Source organism: Pantherophis guttatus, chromosome 1 (genome assembly GCF_059756535.1).
Source record: "Pantherophis guttatus breed Tessera chromosome 1, ASM5975653v1, whole genome shotgun sequence".
Classification (NCBI taxonomy): domain Eukaryota; kingdom Metazoa; phylum Chordata; class Lepidosauria; order Squamata; family Colubridae; genus Pantherophis; species Pantherophis guttatus.
In genome coordinates this window covers 338095109-338115845 of record NC_142063.1, presented here as the reverse complement: position 1 = coordinate 338115845, position 20737 = coordinate 338095109, and the positions used below count along the sequence as shown (strand labels likewise).

General features: G+C 45.2%; 2 protein-coding genes across 7 annotated transcripts in view; one reads left to right on the top strand and one right to left on the bottom strand.

Annotated features, from left to right (window-relative positions):
• The window catches only part of NF1 (neurofibromin 1), a 233596-nt gene that overhangs the window by 93791 nt on the left and 119068 nt on the right, over window positions 1–20737 (bottom strand). The window lies entirely within an intron of this gene.
• OMG (oligodendrocyte myelin glycoprotein) lies at window positions 8421–11945 on the top strand. The gene is made up of 2 exons (XM_034420747.3): window positions 8421–9060; window positions 10194–11945. Exon 2 carries the CDS (start codon window positions 10200–10202, stop codon window positions 11535–11537), a length of 1338 nt encoding a protein of 445 aa, XP_034276638.1. The 5' UTR covers window positions 8421–9060; window positions 10194–10199; the 3' UTR covers window positions 11538–11945.

Below are 20737 nucleotides of genomic sequence, written 5' to 3'. Positions count from 1 at the left end.
CAACAGCACTGAAAAAAGTGATGTATGACTGTTTTTCACACTTACAACCGTTGCAGTGTCCCCATAGTCAACATTTGGATGCTTGGCAATTGATCATAGTTCAAAATTCAGACACTTGGCAACTGACTCATATTTATGACTGTTTGCAGTGTCCCGGGAGGGTCACAGGATCACCTTTTTCTGACCTTCTGACAAGCAAAGTCAATGGGGGAAGCCAGATTCACTTAACAACTGTGTTACTAACTTAACAACTGCAATGATTCACTTAACAACTGTGGCACAAAATGTTGTAAAAGGGGCCAAAATTCACCTTAAAAATATCTCACTTCAGCAACAAAAATTTTGGGCCCAATTGTAGTCGTAAGTCGAGGACTACCTGTATGTATGTATGTATGTATGTATGTATGTATGTATGTATGTATGTATGTATGTATGTATTTATTTATTTATTTATTTATTTATTTATTATTTATTTATTTATTTATTTATTTATTTATTTATTTTTGCATACCTGCGAATCTCTGGTTTTGTCTATCTCCCCCACCTCACCCAATGGATACATAATGTCTCCTTGTTTATACAGCCAAATTAAGGTCCCTGAAATAGTTATCAGAAACAGAAGGAGTTGCACTGTGCTGGATCTTCTCACCAGGAAATGATATTTTTTTTCAACCAGAAGCCACGCCATTTCTGCTATCTGGGTGCAACTAAAAAAGCATAACGGAGAATTGCAATGCAAGCTGATAATTATTGAGATAGAGGCTGCCAGAAAAGAACCCAGCAATGCAGAGCCAGGAGGAGCCAAAAACAGTAAAATAAGTAGTGCCTTCAATGCTGCAAAGTACATAAAAGACTATAGACTGAAATAGACAAAACCAAACATGTTCTTGGACCGAGAAGGATCTTCCCGGTTTATTCAAACAGAGAACTGCCCATAATACAGACTATGCCCTGCCTAACCCCAAGAAGCAAGCTGCAAGCACACCATTAAAAGCGAGGCTGCAATCATCTGCAGCTGAGCAAAGGTGAAGGAATTAGCATTAGGATAAAAATGGATATGGGTAGTCCTCGACTTATGACCACAATTGAGGCCAAAATTCCTGTTGCTAAGCGAAACATTTGTTAAGTGAATGTTGTCCCATTTACTGATCTTTCTTGCCACAGCTGTTAAGCGAATCACTGCAATTGTTAAGTTAGTAAGACGGTTGTTAAGTGAATCTGGCTTCCCCATTGACTTTGCTTATAAGGAGGAGGTTGCAAAATTTTATCACATGATCCCGGGACACTGCAACCATCCTCAATATGAGTCGGCTGCCAAGCATCCGAATTTTGGTCCCATGACCACGGAAGGATACTGAAATGGTGCGTGTGAAAAATGGTCATGTCACTTTTTTTCAGTGGCGTTGTTCAATTTTGAATGGTCACTAAATGAACTGTTCTAAGTCAAGGACTACCTGTATCTCTAAACAGGACCAAGTTATATAAAAGAAGGCAGCCAATTTCAGGGCCCTAGTTGAGATGCTCTAATCTTTTGTGCAAGGTGAACACGTGTCCTTAGCAAGATGTTTTAGTTCAGATTTAATACAGAATTGCCACTGTATTGGCAATTTATGGAGGAGGAGGGGGTGAGGAGGAGGAGAAAGTGGGGGAGAGGAAGGAGGAAGAGTAGGTGGTGGGGGAGGAGGAAGAGGTTGGGGAGGAAGAAGAGGAGGAGATGGAGGGAGGAGGTAGAGGAGGTGGCAGGAGGAGGAGGAAGAGGAGGTGGGGAGGGGGAAGTGAGGAAGAGAAGGAAGAGGAGGTGGGGGAGGAGGAAGATGAGACGGGGAAGAGGAGGAGGAAGGAGGTGGGGAGGAGGAAGAGGAGGAGGTGGGGAGAGGAGGAGGAAGTGGAGGAAGAGGAGGTGGGGAGGAGGAAGTGAGGAAGAGAAGGAAGAGGAGGTGGGGGGAGGAGGAAGATGAGACGGGGAGGAGGAGGAGGAGGAAGAAGAGGAGGTGGGGAGAGGAGGAGGAGGAGGAGGAAGAGGAGGTGGGGGAGGAGGAAGATGAGATGGGGAGGAGGAGGAGGAGGAAGAGGAGGTGAGGAGGAGGAAGAGGAGGTGGGGGAGGAGGAAGAGGAGGAGGAGGAGGGGAGGAGGAAGTGAGGAAGAGAAGGAAGAGGAGGTGGGGGGAGGAGGAAGAGGAGGAGGTGGGGAGAGGAGGAGGAGGAGGAAGAGGAGGTGGGGAGGGGGAAGTGAGGAAGAGAAGGAAGAGGAGGTGGGGGAGGAGGAAGATGAGACGGGGAAGAGGAGGAGGAAGAGGAGGTGGGGAGGAGGAAGAGGAGGAGGTGGGGAGAGGAGGAGGAAGTGGAGGAAGAGGAGGTGGGGAGGAGGAAGTGAGGAAGAGAAGGAAGAGGAGGTGGGGGGAGGAGGAAGATGAGACGGGGAGGAGGAGGAGGAGGAAGAAGAGGAGGTGGGGAGAGGAGGAGGAGGAGGAGGAAGAGGAGGTGGGGGAGGAGGAAGATGAGATGGGGAGGAGGAGGAGGAGGAAGAGGAGGTGAGGAGGAGGAAGAGGAGGTGGGGGAGGAGGAAGAGGAGGAGGAGGAGGGGAGGAGGAAGTGAGGAAGAGAAGGAAGAGGAGGTGGGGGGAGGAGGAAGAGGAGGAGGTGGGGAGAGGAGGAGGAGGAGGAAGAGGAGATGGGGAGGAGGAGGAGGAAGAGGAGGTGGGGAGGAGGAAGAGGAGGAGGTGGGGAGAGGAGGAGGAGGAGGAGGAGGCTACAATCACAGATAATCTAGGGGAGGTTTGCCTTGGATACCTAATGGGTGTTGGGCTGCAGTGAATCCAAGCTGATCTCATCCAAAGTGCAGGCCTTGATCAGTATGGGGACAGGCACCTCCCATCCAGCATCAGATTGCTGACTCCTGCTTCCAAAACCCTCAAGAGAATTGCCTGCAAGGATGAAACCACAGCACTGGAAGCGATTACTCCAATTATATTACTCACTCAAATGTGTCCGGCATTTATACCTACATCAATATTTTTTCACTTATTAAACTTGGGACTTTGAATCTTGGTTTGCAATGCAGGAATCAGTTTGATACACACTTATCATCCCGAACGGAAAGAGTCCTTCAAACCTTACCCTGGCAAATGCCTGCAACAATCTCGGGTTATTATTAGCAAAACACAAAGCACACAACCTATGCACCTTGCAAAAAAAAACATCCCAAAACCAATGACATAACTCCTAACCAGAATAACCGAGATAAACTCCACTGCAGGAATCATCAATTTAGCATAGACTCAGAGGGTTGAAAGAGACCATGGAGATCTTCTAGCCCTGTGATGGCAAACCTATGGCACGCGTGCCACAGGTGGGATGTGGAGCCATATCGGTGGGCAGGCAAGCTCATTTTCGGGCCTTCTGGGCTCACTGGAAGTAGGGAACAGACTGTTTCCTGCCTCCGGAGGGCCTGGGGGATGGGTAAGGAAGGCCCATTTTTTTGCTCTCCCCAGGCTCCAGGGCCTTTCTAGGAGCTTGGGGAGAGGGAAAATGGCCTTCCCCCCGCCAGAGGCCCTCCGGAGCCCAGAAATGGCCCATTTGCCGATTTCCCCCTGGAGCTTGGACAGAGCAAAAAAACGGCCCTTCCGTTATAGGGCAGTGATGGCTAACCTTTTTGCCATTGAGTCCCAAAAGCAGGGGGGCGCATAGAATTATGGGTGTGGGCACAGGCATGTGTGACACCCCGCTCCCCCCACTTTTGGCACACGATGGCAAAAAGGTTAGCCATCACTATTCTAGCCTAACCAACTGCCCAGGGCTGAAATCCTCAGACTACACGAGGCAAACAGCTGTCGGAATTTTGCTTGAAAACTTCCAGTGATGGAAGACCCATGACTTCAGGCTGTTCCACTGCTTAACAGCTCTCACAATCAGGAAATTCCACCTTATTCTAAGTTTGGATCTCTCTGTGTAAAGCTTCCACCCACTGAGCCCTTAGTTCTTGTCCTACCTTGAAGCCCTACAGAGAATAATTCATCTTCTCTTCACTGGGAAAGCTCTACAAGTATTGGGACACAGCTACCGTGTCTCTCCATCACAGGTGGGATTCACGTACTGTAATAACTGGTTCGCCCAGCACTGGAAATATGAGCGTGTGTGCACCATCCGCGCAAGCGTGCGATGTCACAAAACATAGCAATTGGCTCACTCACGCCATCCACACATGCGTGCGATGTCAAACAACATGGCAATTTGCTTGTGGGCGCCGTCCACACTTACATGCGGCGTCAAAAACACAGCGATATAGGACGGGATTATACTCGGGCGGGTAGGCAGGCCCACCTGCATGCAAATTGCCACTACCGGTTTTCCCGAAACGGCTGAATACCACCTCTGCTCTCCATGGACTTCTCTACTTTATATGTCCCCAGACCCTTTAACTAAGATTTTGGTCTCCAAGTCCCTCCCTATCTTCTTTATTCTTCTTTGCACTTTTTCCAGGTCCTCGGTGTCTTTCTGGTACTGTGATGGTCAGGTTGTGTGTTCTTTTTAAAAAAAATGGTCCATATTTATTTATTTATTTTTACAAAAGAAAGTTGTGGCAATGCAGACATTAGCACCATTTTAAGGAACAACACAGCAGCTTAGGCCCAGGATATTATGAAACGTTAGCGGTTTGTTCAAAAGAATCAGCTGGAATGAATAGGTGCTATCCAAGAACATAGGGGACTGCTGTGGTTAAGAAGCAAAAGCAAAATCTGCAAAGGAAATAACCAAAACCCGAAAGCTAACTTAAGGACTGGAGGTGTGGGAGGTGGCAAGATTGTGTGGGTGAACAAGAAGTGGCACAGAATTATTTTGTGCATCAGAAACCACTTAACTGGCAAAGAGTTGCCCCCCCCACCCCATCCTGAAATCAGCACTGAAGAGCCCAAATACTCACCATTTGAAACACATTTTGGAATGCCTCTTCAACAAGTAGCGAGATTAAAGCTCACTTCTCTTCTTTGTCCCTTCCTAACTAGACCCACATTGTGGTTTTTCTGAAAGGTCCTATTTGCTTGTGCCAAGGGGCAACGGGCAAGTGTAGTTCTTCATGCAATTGGTCAGAACTGAAGGGCCATTAATTAGGAGACTTAAGGTTGGGAGGAAGAAGGAAGAAGGAAAAATATAAAACAGATAGCTCTGATTACTGTTAAATAACGAATTCTGGTTTCTGGTGATGCTGAATGGCTATCTGAATTTCTTTTTGGAAATATCTAATGGGGTAAGGGATTAGCTTTTGATATCTAAATAAAAGGTTATTATTTCAGATAATGTTTATTGTTGTTTTTTTTATTGGGGGAGGCAATATTTAATTGTTGAGAGACTGATGAGGGGAACTTTCCCCTAATGGAAAGGGGATTGTATACTTATGTCATTAGGTGTTTTTGTTCATTTTTACCGTATCTTTGCTGACTAATAAGAAGAGCTGAAGATTTAAAAATGAATTTATAGAAAAGGGGGCGAGGTGTGGAATAAAGAGGTATTTGGTTGTATTTTAAAAGACAGTAGTAAGTTGCTAATGTTGAATATACAAGAGCCTTGGTGGCGCAGTGGACTAAGTGCTGTTAAAGTAGCACTTAAGTTGCCAGCTGCCTGCAATTATTGCAAGTTCAAATCTCACCAGGCTCAAGGTTGACTCAACCTTCCATCCTTTTGAGGTAGATAAAATGAGGACCCGGTTTGTGGGGGCAATAAGATGACTTTATATAAAAAAGAACCCTGCTTGGGGCCCCCCGAAAGCCCTACTAAGCAGGTATATACAAAAGTATGAAAGCTATTGCTTAATGCATTGTAAGCCGCCCTGAGTCTCCAGAAAAGGGTGGCATATAAATCTAACTAATAATACCTGTTGGAGGATAAAGAGGGAACTTCCTTCCTTCCTCCCTCCCTCCAGTCCTGCACTCTCTACATATTTTTTAAAAATATATTTCTGTATAAGCTCTTTGTATCTGTTTAATCTGTTTAATAAAATTGTGATAAAAAAAGAAATGAAGGCCCATTAATCATCCCCACCCACAGTCCCCCACTTCACCAATTCTTCCTGTAAAATGGCAATTCCAAATTATTTATAAGCGATCACTTTCGAAAAGCAAAAGAACCATCAACCGCACTCAAAAAAGTTCACTTTACAACCAACAATAGCCATTTACAAACAGTTCACTAGAGTTCTAAACCAAAGAGTTTTTCTGCCTAAAGAAAAATATGTTGGCCTATATTTTACCAGAAAAGTTAAGCTTTCACAGCAAATACAGAAAACTAAATCTTTAAAAAACCAAAAAAACAACAACAGACAAACCCCAACCCCTCCTGTTCCAGTCCAGAGGATTTAATTCATTATCGCATGCTGAATTTACTGAAGCCCCTGCCACGATGCAGAGATGGCGACTAGATTAAATGACTTCATAATAATTTCATGAAGGGCAGTATCAACAGCTGCCATCACAGAGGCTTTATGAAACTCGTATATTCAGACATGATCTCTCTCTCTCTCTCCCCGAATGATAGAGGCCGTTTAGAGAAAGTTTCATTTCCTATAGGCTTCCCAAAAAGTAGAATTCTGAGTTAGATGGACCCCTTCAATCCAATCTAAACATTATATAATCCTGTTCTGATGAGAGTGCCAGTGTGTCTAGCTGATTAAATAAAGACTAAAGTTTTACTTTGTCCCTTCCTATTTATATTTACCCTGTTGTGGTTTTTCTGAAGGCCTTATATAAGATGTAGAATTCTATCAGTCATGTGAACACAGTCATGTGCTCTCAAGAGTAACTACAGTCGTGACACCAGCAAGAAGAGACAGGTTTTCCGTAAAGTCTGGTAACCATAGAGCCCCTCTTATCTATTCCTGCATATTCCATGGCCGCTGGGAAGCTTCAGGGAAATAATTACAGGTAGTCCTAGACTTACAACGGTTCATTTAGTGACCTATTCGAAGTTACAACCGCCCTGAAAAAAATGACTCATGTCCATCTTTCACATTTACAACCCCCATTGCAGCATTCCCACGGTCACATGATCAAAATTCAAACATTTGGGAAACTGACATTTATGATGGTGACAGTGTCCCAGGGTCATGTGATCACCTTTTGCGACCTTCTTATGAGCAAAGTCCATGGGAATGCCAGATTCGCTTAACAACCGTGTTACTAATTAGACTGCAGTGATTCACTTTACGACTGTGGCAAGAACGGTCATAAAATGGGGCACAATCCACTTAGCAAATGTCTCACTTAGCGACAAAACTTTTGGGGTCAATTGTGGTTGTAAGTCGAGGGCTACCTGTATGTAGAATACAAGTACTGTACACTGATAGGATAAAGGAAAACTGGGCTCAAAATAGGCTTAAGATCCAGATCCAGGGGTGAAATTCAGCAGGTTCTGACAGGTTCTGGAGAACCGGTAGCGGAAATTTTGAGTAGTTTGGAGAATCGGCAAATACCACCTCTGGCTGGCCCCAGAGTGGGATGGGAATGGAGATTTTGCAGTATCCTTCCCCTGCCATGCCCACCAAGCCACACCACACCCACCAAGCCATGCCCACAGCACCGGTAGTAAAAAAAATTGTATTTCACCACTGATTTCGCCAGACTCGAACTGGAAATTCAATGGAGAGAAAAATAAGGTTTTACACACAGCCAAGAAAAACCAAATGTACAGCTACAGATTAGGTGAAATTTGGCTCAATAGCAATAACTGTGAGAAGAATCTTGGAGGAGTTCACCTACCTGGAAATAACCGAGGTTGGGAAAAAACTAATCTACATCCTTAGGTTCTACACATACAAGCAAAGTCTTTCTCTGAAAGAGCACATTATTTTGGACCATGAAAGAGGACATTAATAAAGGAAGGCTTTGGAAAAGAGAAAAGAGCTGAACCCTACATTAAACTAGAAGAGATATTTAAACCTCTTCACAGAAGGGAAAAACAAAACCACTGTTGGCCGTGATAGTAAAATTTAGCCATGTTCTTCATCTAGATTAAAGCTACCATCAGGTTTAGTTACCCGCTCTCAGTGGCCCAGTTTGGTCAAACTAAGCCAAAAATACAAAAGCATGTTAAAAATATAGCTAAGTACATATCATTATGGCAGTGTATTTTTAAAGCAGCTACTGAAATAGGATAAAAGTAAGGAAATATAGCTGAAAAAAAATGGAAGTTTTACTGATTCTTTTTATGTAGACATGGCCTTTCTAAAATTCCTATGCATCAATCACTAATTCCCAATTGGGCTAAATGTTATCTTAACAAATCTGCGATCCAAACCGCCTGCTTCACTCTGGGAAAGCAAGTTTTAATCAACTGTCCCTTAAATTATGCTAGGAATTTTCTGATTTTTTTCCATGAAAATGGAAGGGACAATTGGGAGTTTGAAAGGAATTAAGGCTATGTGGTGATTCACATGAGCTTCTGAAAGAGAAGATGAGGCTGGACGAAATGATCCTTGGATCCTTGTGAAATAAATTTCATTTAAAACTGCCAGAGTCTTTTTTTTTTTACCCTTTTAAGAGTTCCCATTTGGAAACATAGGATGATTTCAGAAAGACAAAATGCTTAAAACATGAACGCAGAAGGAAAGAGCCAAAGGCTGATGGCGCTTAAAGCCTAATAAATATATATATATCTATCACACATCCAGATAAAAAAGGTGGAACTGAGTTTGCAATTTGCACAAACTATGCACGCTGCATCTTAACGCCCTGAGAGACATCCCAGAAGAAGAGTGAGGGGGGGAACATAATGTAAGAAGTTTAGAAACTTGGCTTTCCCCATTAAAAACAAGGGGACTGCCCATTCTGTTGAGTGTGCACCCCTCGCGATAAATTTGAGTCAGCACCACAACCAACAGCTCTGCAGTCTTCCGAAGGGAAGCTGATCAGGTGGTTGCAGAGCCCCTGGAAACGGCAGTACGATGCAGCTGAAGAGGCAAAGCACAACCCACAGACAAACTGTGGCTCGGCTGGAGAACAAACTGAGCTTTGCATCTGAATCTTCCAGGGAAACGATGCACTGAAGGCTACAGCGGAGAGAGTGAGTGGGGTAAGTTGCTTTGGCTGTTCTCTTTGCCTCCTTTTATGACCCAATCCTCTTGCCAGAGAACGAGGTGTGCGTGCGCGCTGGTGTGTTATGTGTGTAAAATTTAAAAAAATAAATTAAAAAAAAAATCGAGAGAGACAGAGAGACTGGGGGGAAAATACAGGGAGAAGGAAACTGTCGTCTAACTTGGCAGTTCCCTGCATCGGTAATCTGCTGCAGTGACAGCTACAAAAAATCTCCGCTGAAATCTTTGATTCGGTCCTGAAAATGTTTCTCTCTTGGAAAAAAGGGGAATAGGGCTAGGGTAAGAATGGAGAAAAAACATCCACAGAGAGGAAACGCAGGCAGGGGAGCGTTTGTGCCTTAACATCCTCCGAATGCATCTTGGAGAATTGTTGAGAATATTCTTAGTGATTTCTAAGCGTGACTTCAATTGCTCCGAATGCATTTTGAAGCCCATGGATGCCCATTTGCTCTTGCGTGCCTTATAGCTACGGCATGGCTAAAGGAGCTGCTATATAACGACTGCTGGCATTTTTAAGACCTAAGGCTGACATCCAGAGCTCAGTCTGCCTGCCACCTTCCCACAGAAGCATCATTTTATAACAGGAAGAATATCCGAGAGACAAACCAGGGGATTCAGATTGCTCCAGAGAGAGAAAGAAAGCGGACATTGTACAACGTTTGGAAGAGCCTAGCAGTTTTTTTGGAAGAATGCTACCATTAGGAGCTAGAGGAGGATGGGAGAGTGGAAAAGGGGAAGGGAGAGAGATGAGATGAAAACAAGATCAGGCTGTTTTGACAGACAGCAAGACAGGGGGGATGGAGAGCTTCCCTGGAAATAAAGCATGTTTCTTGGGCACCATTAAGGATGATGCCACAGGGATATGCCACAGGGGTGAGGGTATGTCTGATTTTATTAAAATGCAACTCCACTGCCAAGGGGTAAGTGCCCCCCCCCCAAAAAAAAGCCAACCAGCCTTCTAAAATAAAAATTTAATAAATAGATAGATAGATGATAGATAGATAGATAGATAGATAGATAGATAGATAGATAGATAGATAGATAGATAAATAAATAAATAAATAAATAAAATGTGCAGTAAACTGGGCATGTGTTACATGTTTGCTTCTAGGCAACCATGGAGAAGCGGATCTTGAAGGCATCGCTTGGCATCCTGGCTCTTCTCGTCTTCATACCAGCCGTTCAGGGTATTTGTCCTTCTTTGTGTTCATGCTCAGGAAACGATAGAAACGTGGACTGTTCTGGCAGAAACCTGACCACGCTGCCCTACGGACTTCAAGACAACATTACCTATTTGAATTTGTCGTATAACCGCTTTGTGGATCTCGACCACCAGCTGACTCAGTTTGCCAATTTGAGAACCCTGGACGTTTCCAACAATTGGCTTCGGAGCCTCCCGGCTCAACTGCCCAGGTCCCTGTGGGAAATATATGCCACGCACAACAGCATCAGGGTTCTCCAAAAGCTTGACACGGCTTACCAGTGGAATCTTAAAGTCCTTGACGTCTCGAGGAACATGGTGGAGAGGGCTGTGCTCATTAACAACACGATGAGCAGCCTCGTGTTCCTCAACCTCAGCAGCAACAAGCTTTGGACCGTCCCCACCAACATCCCTATCAACGTGGAGACAGTGGATCTATCCAACAACTTCTTGTCGCAAATCCTTCGCGGCACACTGGGCAGACTCGCCCATCTTTCCCAACTTTATCTGCACAACAACAAGTTCGCCTATATCCCTGACAAAGCATTTGACCAGTTGGCTCAGCTACGACTCATCACCCTTTACAACAATCCCTGGGCATGCGAGGATAAACCACCAGCCCTCTCTTATTTGCAGGATTGGATAGGTAAAACGCAAGCCACGATCTTTGGGTTGCCGTGCCCGGAGGAGGAGGACACTGTGTCATGGGAAGGCTCCGGGCCATTCTCAGCTACTCCAACTCTGGCACAGAAAGACCTCTTCGTGAAAGCCATAAAGGCAGTGGATACAACGGACTCTGCAGAAGCAACTGAACAGAGTGAATTAGCGTATGAACAACCGTCAGGAATGACGGACATCAATGTAAACACCACCGATGACCCAACAATAGCATTCACCAGCACCGACAGGCCACTGGTTCCCTACCCAGAAAATTTCAGCACAGAGAACCTTAATTCTTTCGAAGTGGCCGCAGCCACACACATGGTCTACATCCAAGATACAACCTCTGCGAAGTCCAGCACAAAAGGTCTGGCCCAAGTCCCCACAATTCCTATGACCTTGAGGATCACCAGCGGGGTGCCTACAAACTACCCAAAGAAACAACAAAGCACAACAATAAAGAAAGAAGAACGCGCCACAAAAATTAGCCCTCGCGCACCCTCTAAAGCAAACGTGCCCAGGGGGTATTTGTTCTCCACTGTAATGCTTGCTGTGGTGGCCCTAGCAACTGGCAGTGAATTTGTGTTTAAATGAATGAATTGCTTCATTATTCCATATTAATAACATGTCTGGGGAGGGGGAGGGGGAAGAGAAATAAATGCTCCTGCTCCACAATGAATTACTGTAGATGCAAGAAGAAATGCCTGTTTTAAGATTCTGAAATATGACTGAAGACTATAATAACTCCTCTTGAATGGCAGGGCTGCAGAAAAAATCACGTCTTGGTAACCAAGCTGCTACTTACTTAAATTATGTCTTACTGAATTAAGAAAATAAAAAAAAAAAAAGGAAGAAAATTATACCCAAATAATACGATTGTTTTTATGAACTGTGTTATTTTGTATTTACATTTTTAATTTTCTTCACAAAAATATTTTAAAATGTCAGTATTTTCTGTATTGATTATGAATAGTTTTGTCATTAAACATCTCGAAACAAAAACACTCGAAGGCCTGCGTTATACATCTACTGGCAGAGTTGCCAGAGAGAAAACCTTGGAATATATAAATGCTAATTTTTTACCAAAGATGACAATGCATAAAGGGGTGGGGGTGGGGGGGGAGAGTGGGATAAAGATATCTAAAATGCAATTACTTCTAATCATGGTCTGTTGCCATAACTAACAGCCTAGAGGAGATAGGATACGAGTTATTTGCCAGCTCCCATCAAGTTTTCATTTAGTATTAATATCTAATTATTGTTTAAATAGGCCTGGGAGCCTGTAGTCCTTAAGATGTTGCAGAAAGACTTTACTTATTCAGTAGTGTTACGCCATATTTTCCTTTCATTTAGAGCTGTAGGTGGTGCACCAAGTGTTCTCATTTACCCCACAACAATCTTGAAAGGTAGGCTGGCCAGAGTATGAATGACTGGCTCAATGTCACCTCAACGTTCCCGTACCTGGGTCTCGGCCAGCGAGTACCAGGGGTGGGCTTCAAAAGGGTCGGCCTTCTGCACCACGATGGAGGAGAAGGGCGTTTTTGCCTTCCCCGGGTTCTGGAGGCTTTCCTCAAGCCTCTGGGAGGATTAAAACTGCCTCCCTCGGGCTCTGGAGGCTCTCCAAAGGCTGGAAATGGGGCCCATTTTCAGCCTTCCGGAACTTCTGGGAGGCCTGTTTTTCCCCCCTCCCTGAGCCTCCACGCGGGCCCTACACTTACCTTGCATCCAAAATGGGCCGCATGGAGACTCCTGGGAGGGGCGGGGCGGGGAGGGCAGGGCCAGCCAGGGGTGGGATTTGGAGGTTCTCTGAACCAGCCATAACATTAGCTACGGGTTCTTCTGAACCCGGGCGAACCCAGAGCAGCCTACCACGGCGAGTACCCTGACCGCTACTCACAGCAAACAAACAATGGTTTAGGTATTTCATACCTAGCCCATAGCTCTCTTAACATCATAACTCTCCACACAGGTTGAAAGTCATCCTCAGTGTCCCCATGCTCACTCAGCAGCAGGTTGGGGAGAGAGGACCTAATTTATTTCTCTCATCAAATTTCTACCCAACGGTCAGCCTTGCGAGGCAGGCAAGGTCAACCACACAAGCATAGCGAGGATTCAAGTTAATGCTCTTTTACTGCTGTAGAGCAAAATAATAGAATCTTGCGAGCCCGTTTGGAGTGTCTCTCTGACCCAGATCGTATGAAACATAATCCAGGGGTTATTTTGAGTTTTTTTCATGTGCTTTCCTCTTTGTCACACTGAGTAATATTTTCTGAAAGTTCCCCCCTCCAACCATTTGCTCACTCCCTCCTCATTCCTAAGGCCAGCTTTCCATTCTTTCACTATACGGGAACCAATTTTTCATTGATAAAGGAACACAGCAACTTAGTGGTTTGGAAACTAACAGCAAAGTTCAAGAGGAGAGCCAGTGTTGAATTTTTTTGAGGGCTTAGAACAAAGGTATGGAACTATGGCCTCTTTATGACTTGCGGACTTCAACTCCCAAAATTCCTGAGCCAGCCATGCATGTCCGCAAGTCATAAAAGGGTCATAGTTCCCCACCCTTGGCTTAGAACCACAAACTGGGATAAATAAATATGTTTGCGCTATTTAATCAGGTGAACATCAGAGGTGGTATTCAGCCGGTTCGGGTGAATCGGTAGCGGCGACTGTAGGTTCCCCCCACCCCCGGCGTAATGCTTTCCTATTTAGCCATGTTTTCGAGGCCAGGCGTATGCACGGAAGGCACGCGTGTGAGCAATGCGCAAGCGCAAAAGGCACACGCGTGAAGCAAGCGTGTGTGTGGCGAACCGGTGGTAAGATGATTTAAAACTCTCCGCTGGTGAACATGGCATATAATAAAGTATCCTGACATGCCATGCAAGTGTGGGCACCCAGAGCAATCAAGGAACTGCCTACCTAGTTCTGGATGGAGCCCCATATCCGAAGGCGCCCATTATCGCTTAATGGATGCCTTCAGAAGGTACAGCCTTGAATGATTATCTAAATCTTAAGCCTCCTTTGTTTAAGCTTAATGCAGTCTCTATTCAGAAAGCAGGGAGGGAGTTTCATTACGAGACTCTTAACAAAAGGGGTCAGGTAGAGGTGGAATTGTAATGAAGCTTCATTGATGAGAACCTGGCTGGCTGGAAGGAGACCAAGCCTTAGTATCTCCAGTTTGAAAAGGATCTGGGTTATTTTTGCTGGCTGTGGGGTGTTCTGGGAGTTGAAGTCCACGTGTCCCTAAAGTCATCCAGCTTGAGAAACACACTGAGTAGCTGAAGAACAGAGAAGCCTGCAGGAAGTTCCTACTTGGTGAATACAGTGAGGATGCTGCTCCAGAGAGCAATTGTTGTGCTTCTGCTCTCTTTTCGTCATTACTGTGGTTGGCAAAGATGGGAGCTTTCCAAGCAACGAAGGCTGCAAAGAAATCCAAGCCCCGTTTCCCTTTGGAGAGGCTGTGGACAGCAGCTCCCTGACCAGAATGTAAATTTTTCTGAGCTGGATGCAAAAAGGTAGAGAGGGGCAGGATTGGCACAACTGCCTGTACTGCCTAGTCCTCCTCTGCAGCTTCCCCAACAGGTTTGCATACTGCAGCAGCCATTTCCATGGTTACCCGAGGCAGAGGATTCAGAAAAAGGAGGGCTGCTCCTCATTAGAAAACCGTATATTTTCCCCACTGTAGATCAAGGGGAGCAGAATGGCAAAACAAAAGGAAGGCAGGAGAATTGACAAGCTCGGGGCATTGTTAGAGAAATGCTGCATGGCAATTTCATTAAGAGTAGTTGCAATGGGGTCAGCTCAGGGAAAGGAACAGCCAAGGGGGTCTGGTGTCGCTCACCTGTGCCAAGGCCAGAAAGACAAAGTAAAAATAAGATGCAAGACAGACAGACAGACAGACAGACACACACACACACACACACCTCCAAGTCCTTTAAGCAACTTCTAAATCAGAACAGGATTAAACATGAAGAGAATTAGAAGGGACCTTGTAGGTCATCTAGTCCAAACCCACCGCCCAAGCAGGAGACCCTACACCAGTGATGGCTAACTTTTTTGCCATCGCATGCCAGGAGCGGGGGGGAGCGCGGGGGGGGGGGTGTTTGCGCGTGCATGCCCACACCCATAATTCTATGCGCCCTGCCCCTGCACATGCATGCACGACCCCCCCACACTCTCCCCACTCCTGCACGCGCCCAATAGGCCTGTTTTTCTCTCTCCTCAGGCTCCAGAGCCTTTCTAGGAGTCTGGGGAGGGCAAAAACAGCTTTCCCACCCACCCCCTGGAGGCCTCCGGGGGGGGGGAACCTCGTTTTCACCCTCCCCAGACTCCTAGAAAGGCTCTGGAGTCTGGGGACAGCAAAAAACAGGCCTTCCGGTCCCACCGGAAGTTGGCAAATGGACTGTTTCCGGCCTTCAGAGGGCCTCCTAGAAACGCTCTGGAGCCTGGGGAAGAGAGAAAAATGGGCCTTCACCACCACCACCCAGAGGCCCTCTGGAGGCAGGAAACAGCCTGTTTTCCTACTTCTGATGGGCCCAGAAGGCCCGCAGGTGAACTCACATGCTCACCGATATGACTACGATGTGCCATAGGTTCGCCATCCCAGCCCTACACCATTTCTGACAGATGGCAGTCCAGTCTCTTGTTGAAATCAAGGATCTAAAGAGGAATAAGCTTCACAGTGTTTTACAGCCCTCTCTAAGCAGTTTACAAAGTCAGCATCTTGCCCCCAACAATCTGGGTCCTCGTTTTACCTACTTTGCAAGGATGGAAGGCTGAGTCTGACCTTGAGCCGGTCAGGATTGAACTGCTGGCAGTCGTCAGAATTAACCTGCAATTCTGCATTCTAACCACTGCGCCAATACGGCAGAGAATATTGTGCTCTCTTTCAGAGGACAAACTGGGGAGCAGGGCTGGCAAAGCTGCCATCGTTTTAGTTTTAAGCCTCCACATTTCTAAATAAAAGCAAGAGCTTCTTGTGGCAGATGAACCCCAATCCGTCCCCCAGAAGCCCTTCCTTCAGGGTTGTAGGAGCCGTGGTTGCACAGTGGTTAGAAGGCAGTATTGCAGGCTGACTCTGCCCACAGCCAGGAGTTCGGTTCTGACCAGCTCAAGGTCGACTCAGCCTTCCATCCTTCCGAGGTGGGTAAAATGAGGACTCAGATTGTTGGGGGCAATAGGCTGACTCTGCGAACCACTTAGAGAGGGCTGTAAAGCACTGGGAAGTGGTATAGAAGTCTAAGTGCTATTGTTATTGTGAGAGCAAAGTTGGGTTAGTAGATAGATACACAAAACCCACAACTGTAGTGTTCGATTCCTGGAAAACTAAGGGCCAGTTGCTTCCCTGCCCAATGTTGAGAGTTACATGCAGACAGTCCTCAACTTACAACTGTAATTGAGCCTGCAATTATGGTAGTACGTTTTGACCATTGAAAGACCATATGACGATACCCAACTTTATGACTTTTTTGCAGCAGTTGTAAAGCAAATGCTGTTAAGTGAACTCATGGTTTCCATACAGGTAGTCCTCGATTTACAACAGTTCATTTAGTGACCGTTTAAAGTTACAATGGCATGGGGAAAAGTGACTTATGACCATGTTTCACACTTCCGACCACTGCAGCATCCCCATAGTCACATGATTAAAATTTAGACGCTTGGCAACTGGCTCATATTTACGACAGCTGCCATGTCCTGGGGTCACGTGATCCCCTTTTGCGGCCTTCTGACAAGCAAAATCAATGGGGGAACCAGATTCACTTAACAACGGTGTTACTAACTTAGTAACTACAGTGATTCTCTTAACAACTGTGGCGAGAAAGATCATAAAATGGGACAAAACCCCTTTAACAAACGTGTCACTTAGCAACAGAAAATTTGGGCTCAATTGTGGTAGTAAGTCGTGGACTACCTGTAGTTCATTTTGTCTGGCCATAAACCAGAACATTTCCAGCAAAAATGTTGTAAACAAAAGACACGTGAACACAGGATGCCGCAAAATGCTGTAAATACAATGCCCAAAATGTAGTCATGTGACTGGGGGACCATGAGAGCCATAACTTTGAATCTGGGTCATAACTAGCTTTTCTGGGTGCCGCTTAACTTCAAGCAGCCACTATGCAACAGTCATTAAGGACTACCTGAACTTTGGTTTAAGTCCCAACTGCAACACTGCCATAAATAGACATCAGGCAAAATAACTCTCACCCAGACGGAACCCTTTGCCATTTTAGCAGTGTATTTCTTGTGCTTTTAATTCTTTCTGACATTTCTGCTCATTTTCTTATAGGATTCCCAAAGAAAGGAGGAGGATGCTAGCAGCCACAGAGAAAGGCAGGGGTTAGAGAATCTAAATTTCAGGATCCTATGCAGGTATCAATTAATCAACGTTATACATTGATACGTACGGTGCTTTATGGGTGCTGCAATTTTCACCATGAAGTTTCCGGATGGAATTCAAAGTGCTTCTTTTGACTTAAAAAATCCTAAGGCTTGGCACTTACAGGACTGCCCTCTCCACATTAGAAGCAGCCACTGAATTCGGCCAATATGGACTTGCTGCCAACTTCTCCCAGACAGATGGGGCAAAGGGGCAGTCTTGTTTGGCGGCAGCCTCCCTATTACAAAACAGCCTCTGGACATTAGGTTGGCATCGTCAACTTAGAAATTGGCTTTCTCAAAATTATTGGCTTTCTAGAAATTATTAAAACAGAACATTTGAGAGGGCTTTTGAGTGTAAATAATCCCCATTGCATCGAGTGGTTTTCTTTTCTTGATTTTTATGTGTTTGCATCCAAGAGATTATTTTCCAAAGAGTCCTTCTCACCTACTAACTTCTGGTTAATCTGTCTTCAAGTTAGTAGTATTTTTGAAGAGAAGGGAATGTTGTTTATTGATCTGAATACAGAATAACAGAGTTGGAAAAGACCTCAGAGGTCTTCTAGTCCAACCTCCTCCTCAAGCAGGAGACTATATACTATTACAGAGCCTCGGTGGCGCAGTGGTTAGAGTGCAGTACTGCAGGTTACTTCTGCTGACTGCTGGCTGCCTGCAATTTGGCAATTCAAATCTCACAAGGTCAAGGTTGACTCAGCCTTCCATCCTTCCGAGGTGGGTAAAATGAGGGCCTAGATTGTTGGAGAGGACAATAGGCTGAATCTGTAAACCACTTAGAGAGGGCTGTAAAGGACTGTAAAGCGGTATATAAGTCTAAGTGCTATTGCTACAGACAAGTGACTATCCAGTCTCTTAAACACTTATAGTAATGGAGCACCCACAAATTCTGGAGGTGAGCCACTCCACTGATTAATTGTTCTCACTGAAAGGAAATTTCTCCTTAGTTTTAGATTGGATATCTCTTTGACAAGTTTCCGGCCATTACTCCATGTTCTCCCCTCAGGTGCATTCAAGAATAAGACCCCTTTCTTCTCTGTGGCAGCCCCTCAAGTATTGGAAGACTGCAAGCAGGTCACCCCTAGTCCTTTGCTTTGTTAGACTCGAATTTTTTTACAGATCTACTGCAAATCTTTCAGAAATGTGTTAGTAGATATCTGGGATAGGAGCACAATTGTCCTGTTGTATAGAAACATAGGAAACTGGCCACAGTGATTAAGATGCCTCTCAAGGAAGTTTGTCCTCCCACAGATGACTCTTTTAGAATTTTGAAAAAAAAAATGTAAGGAGCTATTATGACCTTACAACATGCCACTAGCTCATACCAGTGGTGGGTTCCTCCCGGTTCGGCCGAGCCGGTAGCGGTGACAATATGACGTCACCGAACCGGTTCTCGCCACCCCCTCACGTTATTCTTACCTTTTATTTGGTCCCACCCCCAATCTATTGCTGCCTCCTGAGTCCCAGCTGATGACTAGAGGGAAAAAAACTGTTTAAACTCTTGCCGCGGGGCTTCAAAGGACCGTCCTACAGCTGATCAGCGTTAAAAGCAAACAAATGTGTCGGGTCGTAAGTGCAAGGATTGGTCATAAGTGCGAGGATCTTCCAGAAATGACTCTGACCAGCTAGCCATGCCCACCTAGTCACATGACCACACCCACAAAATAAGCCATGCCCACAGAACCGGTAGTAAAAAAAATTAGAACCCACCCCTGGCTCATACCAGGGGCTTCAAGCTTCAAACTTTGTGATTGAGCAGTACAGCCTGTGCCACCTTTTCTCTCACATCGTATGTGAATTCATGGCTTTTTGATGCTCTAGCGTCTAGCTCAATACTGGTATCTTCTACATGTCTTCTGACTAGAAGGCCCAAAATTTACATTCAAGCTAGGGTCATCAGTTTAGGGAAAGCTCAACTAGCTTGAGGCTTCCTTGAATCAAATGTTCCTTCAAGTATCATGGACAGGAATGAAGGGTTGATCTGCTGTGATATATAGCAAGTAAGTTCAGAATACCAGAAGTCATCATGTAAAGATTTCTACAAGACAAGCAGAGGCAGAGTCTGGGGGAGGAGTCAAGAGAGGAATCAGCCTGGAGTCCTTACATTGCCACAAGAGACTAAAGTCCAACCCCCCCACCCTTGAATTCTATGTACTCTTACCAGTGGTGGGTTTCAACAATTTTTACTACAGGTTCTGTGGGTGTGGCTTGGTGGGCGTGACAGGGGAAGGATACTATAAAATCTCCATTCCCACTCCATTCCAGGGGACGGATACTGCAAAATCTCCATTCCCACCCCACTCCAGGGAAAGGTTACTGCAAAATCCACATTTCCTCCCGATCAGCTGGGACTTGGGAGGCAGAGAATAGATGGGGGCGGGGCCAGTCAGAATGTTTACTACTGGTTCTCCGAACTACTCAAAATTTCCGCTACCGGTTCTCCAGAACTGGTCAGAACCTGCTGAAACCCACCTCTGACTCTTATCTGGTGCCAAGCTTGTGCTGACAGTTGACTAAATTCTTGTGTATAAGTGCGAGCAATAAATCTTCTTAACTGGAACTTAACAGGTGGTCCTGATTCTTCCAGCCTGACAAAGCTCCATGTACACACAGAAGAGGGAAAAATAGATGCAAGCAATATTCACAGCTTCCTTCAGTAGAATATGTTGTATAACCTGATCCTGTCCATCATATTTGCTGCAACATTCATTAGCGGTTCATTTTCAGTTTTGCAAGTTGAGTTCCAAAAAAAAGAGTGCAGAGTCAGGAAATGTTGGTCTCACCATATCATTACAAACTTAAAGAGATCAGCAACCCAGGGCCTGCGTTTCTGCAAAACACACACGGGCTGTCCTACAAAGGTCAAAATCTTTCACACCAAAGAAAAAGAGGCACCTGCTACTTTAAAAAAAGACAGAGGCATACAACTTTACCACCACCCACTCTCCTTTCTAAAACAGAGTAACTGTGAGAGAAAGAGGGGAGGGAGGGAGGAGGAGAGAGGGGGGGAGAAGTGAATGCACATCTAAAACTTGAGTGTTTTGAAACGAGTTTAGAATATAATGCTGGGGAGGGATCCTTTTGGTGGGCAGGATCCACAATGATCCACAATGAACTTTTGGGGGGCGGGCAAGATGAAGGATTGTAGTACAAAGAGAAGTAGTGAAAGCTTCCAGGGCTGGGATTTTCCTCTTCTTTAGAAAAAAAAAATAGGGGAGGCTCTGGTTTTTGGTTTTTTTTTTAAGTGTTATCATACCTATTTTGAGAGTTGTGTTACTGTTTTTATATGTTTCCTCCATCAACATTGTTGGGTGGCCTTAATGTTATAAATTAGGGGTCTCCAACCTTGGCAACTTTAAGACTTGTGGACTTCAACTCCCAGAGTTCCTCAGCCAGGAATTCTG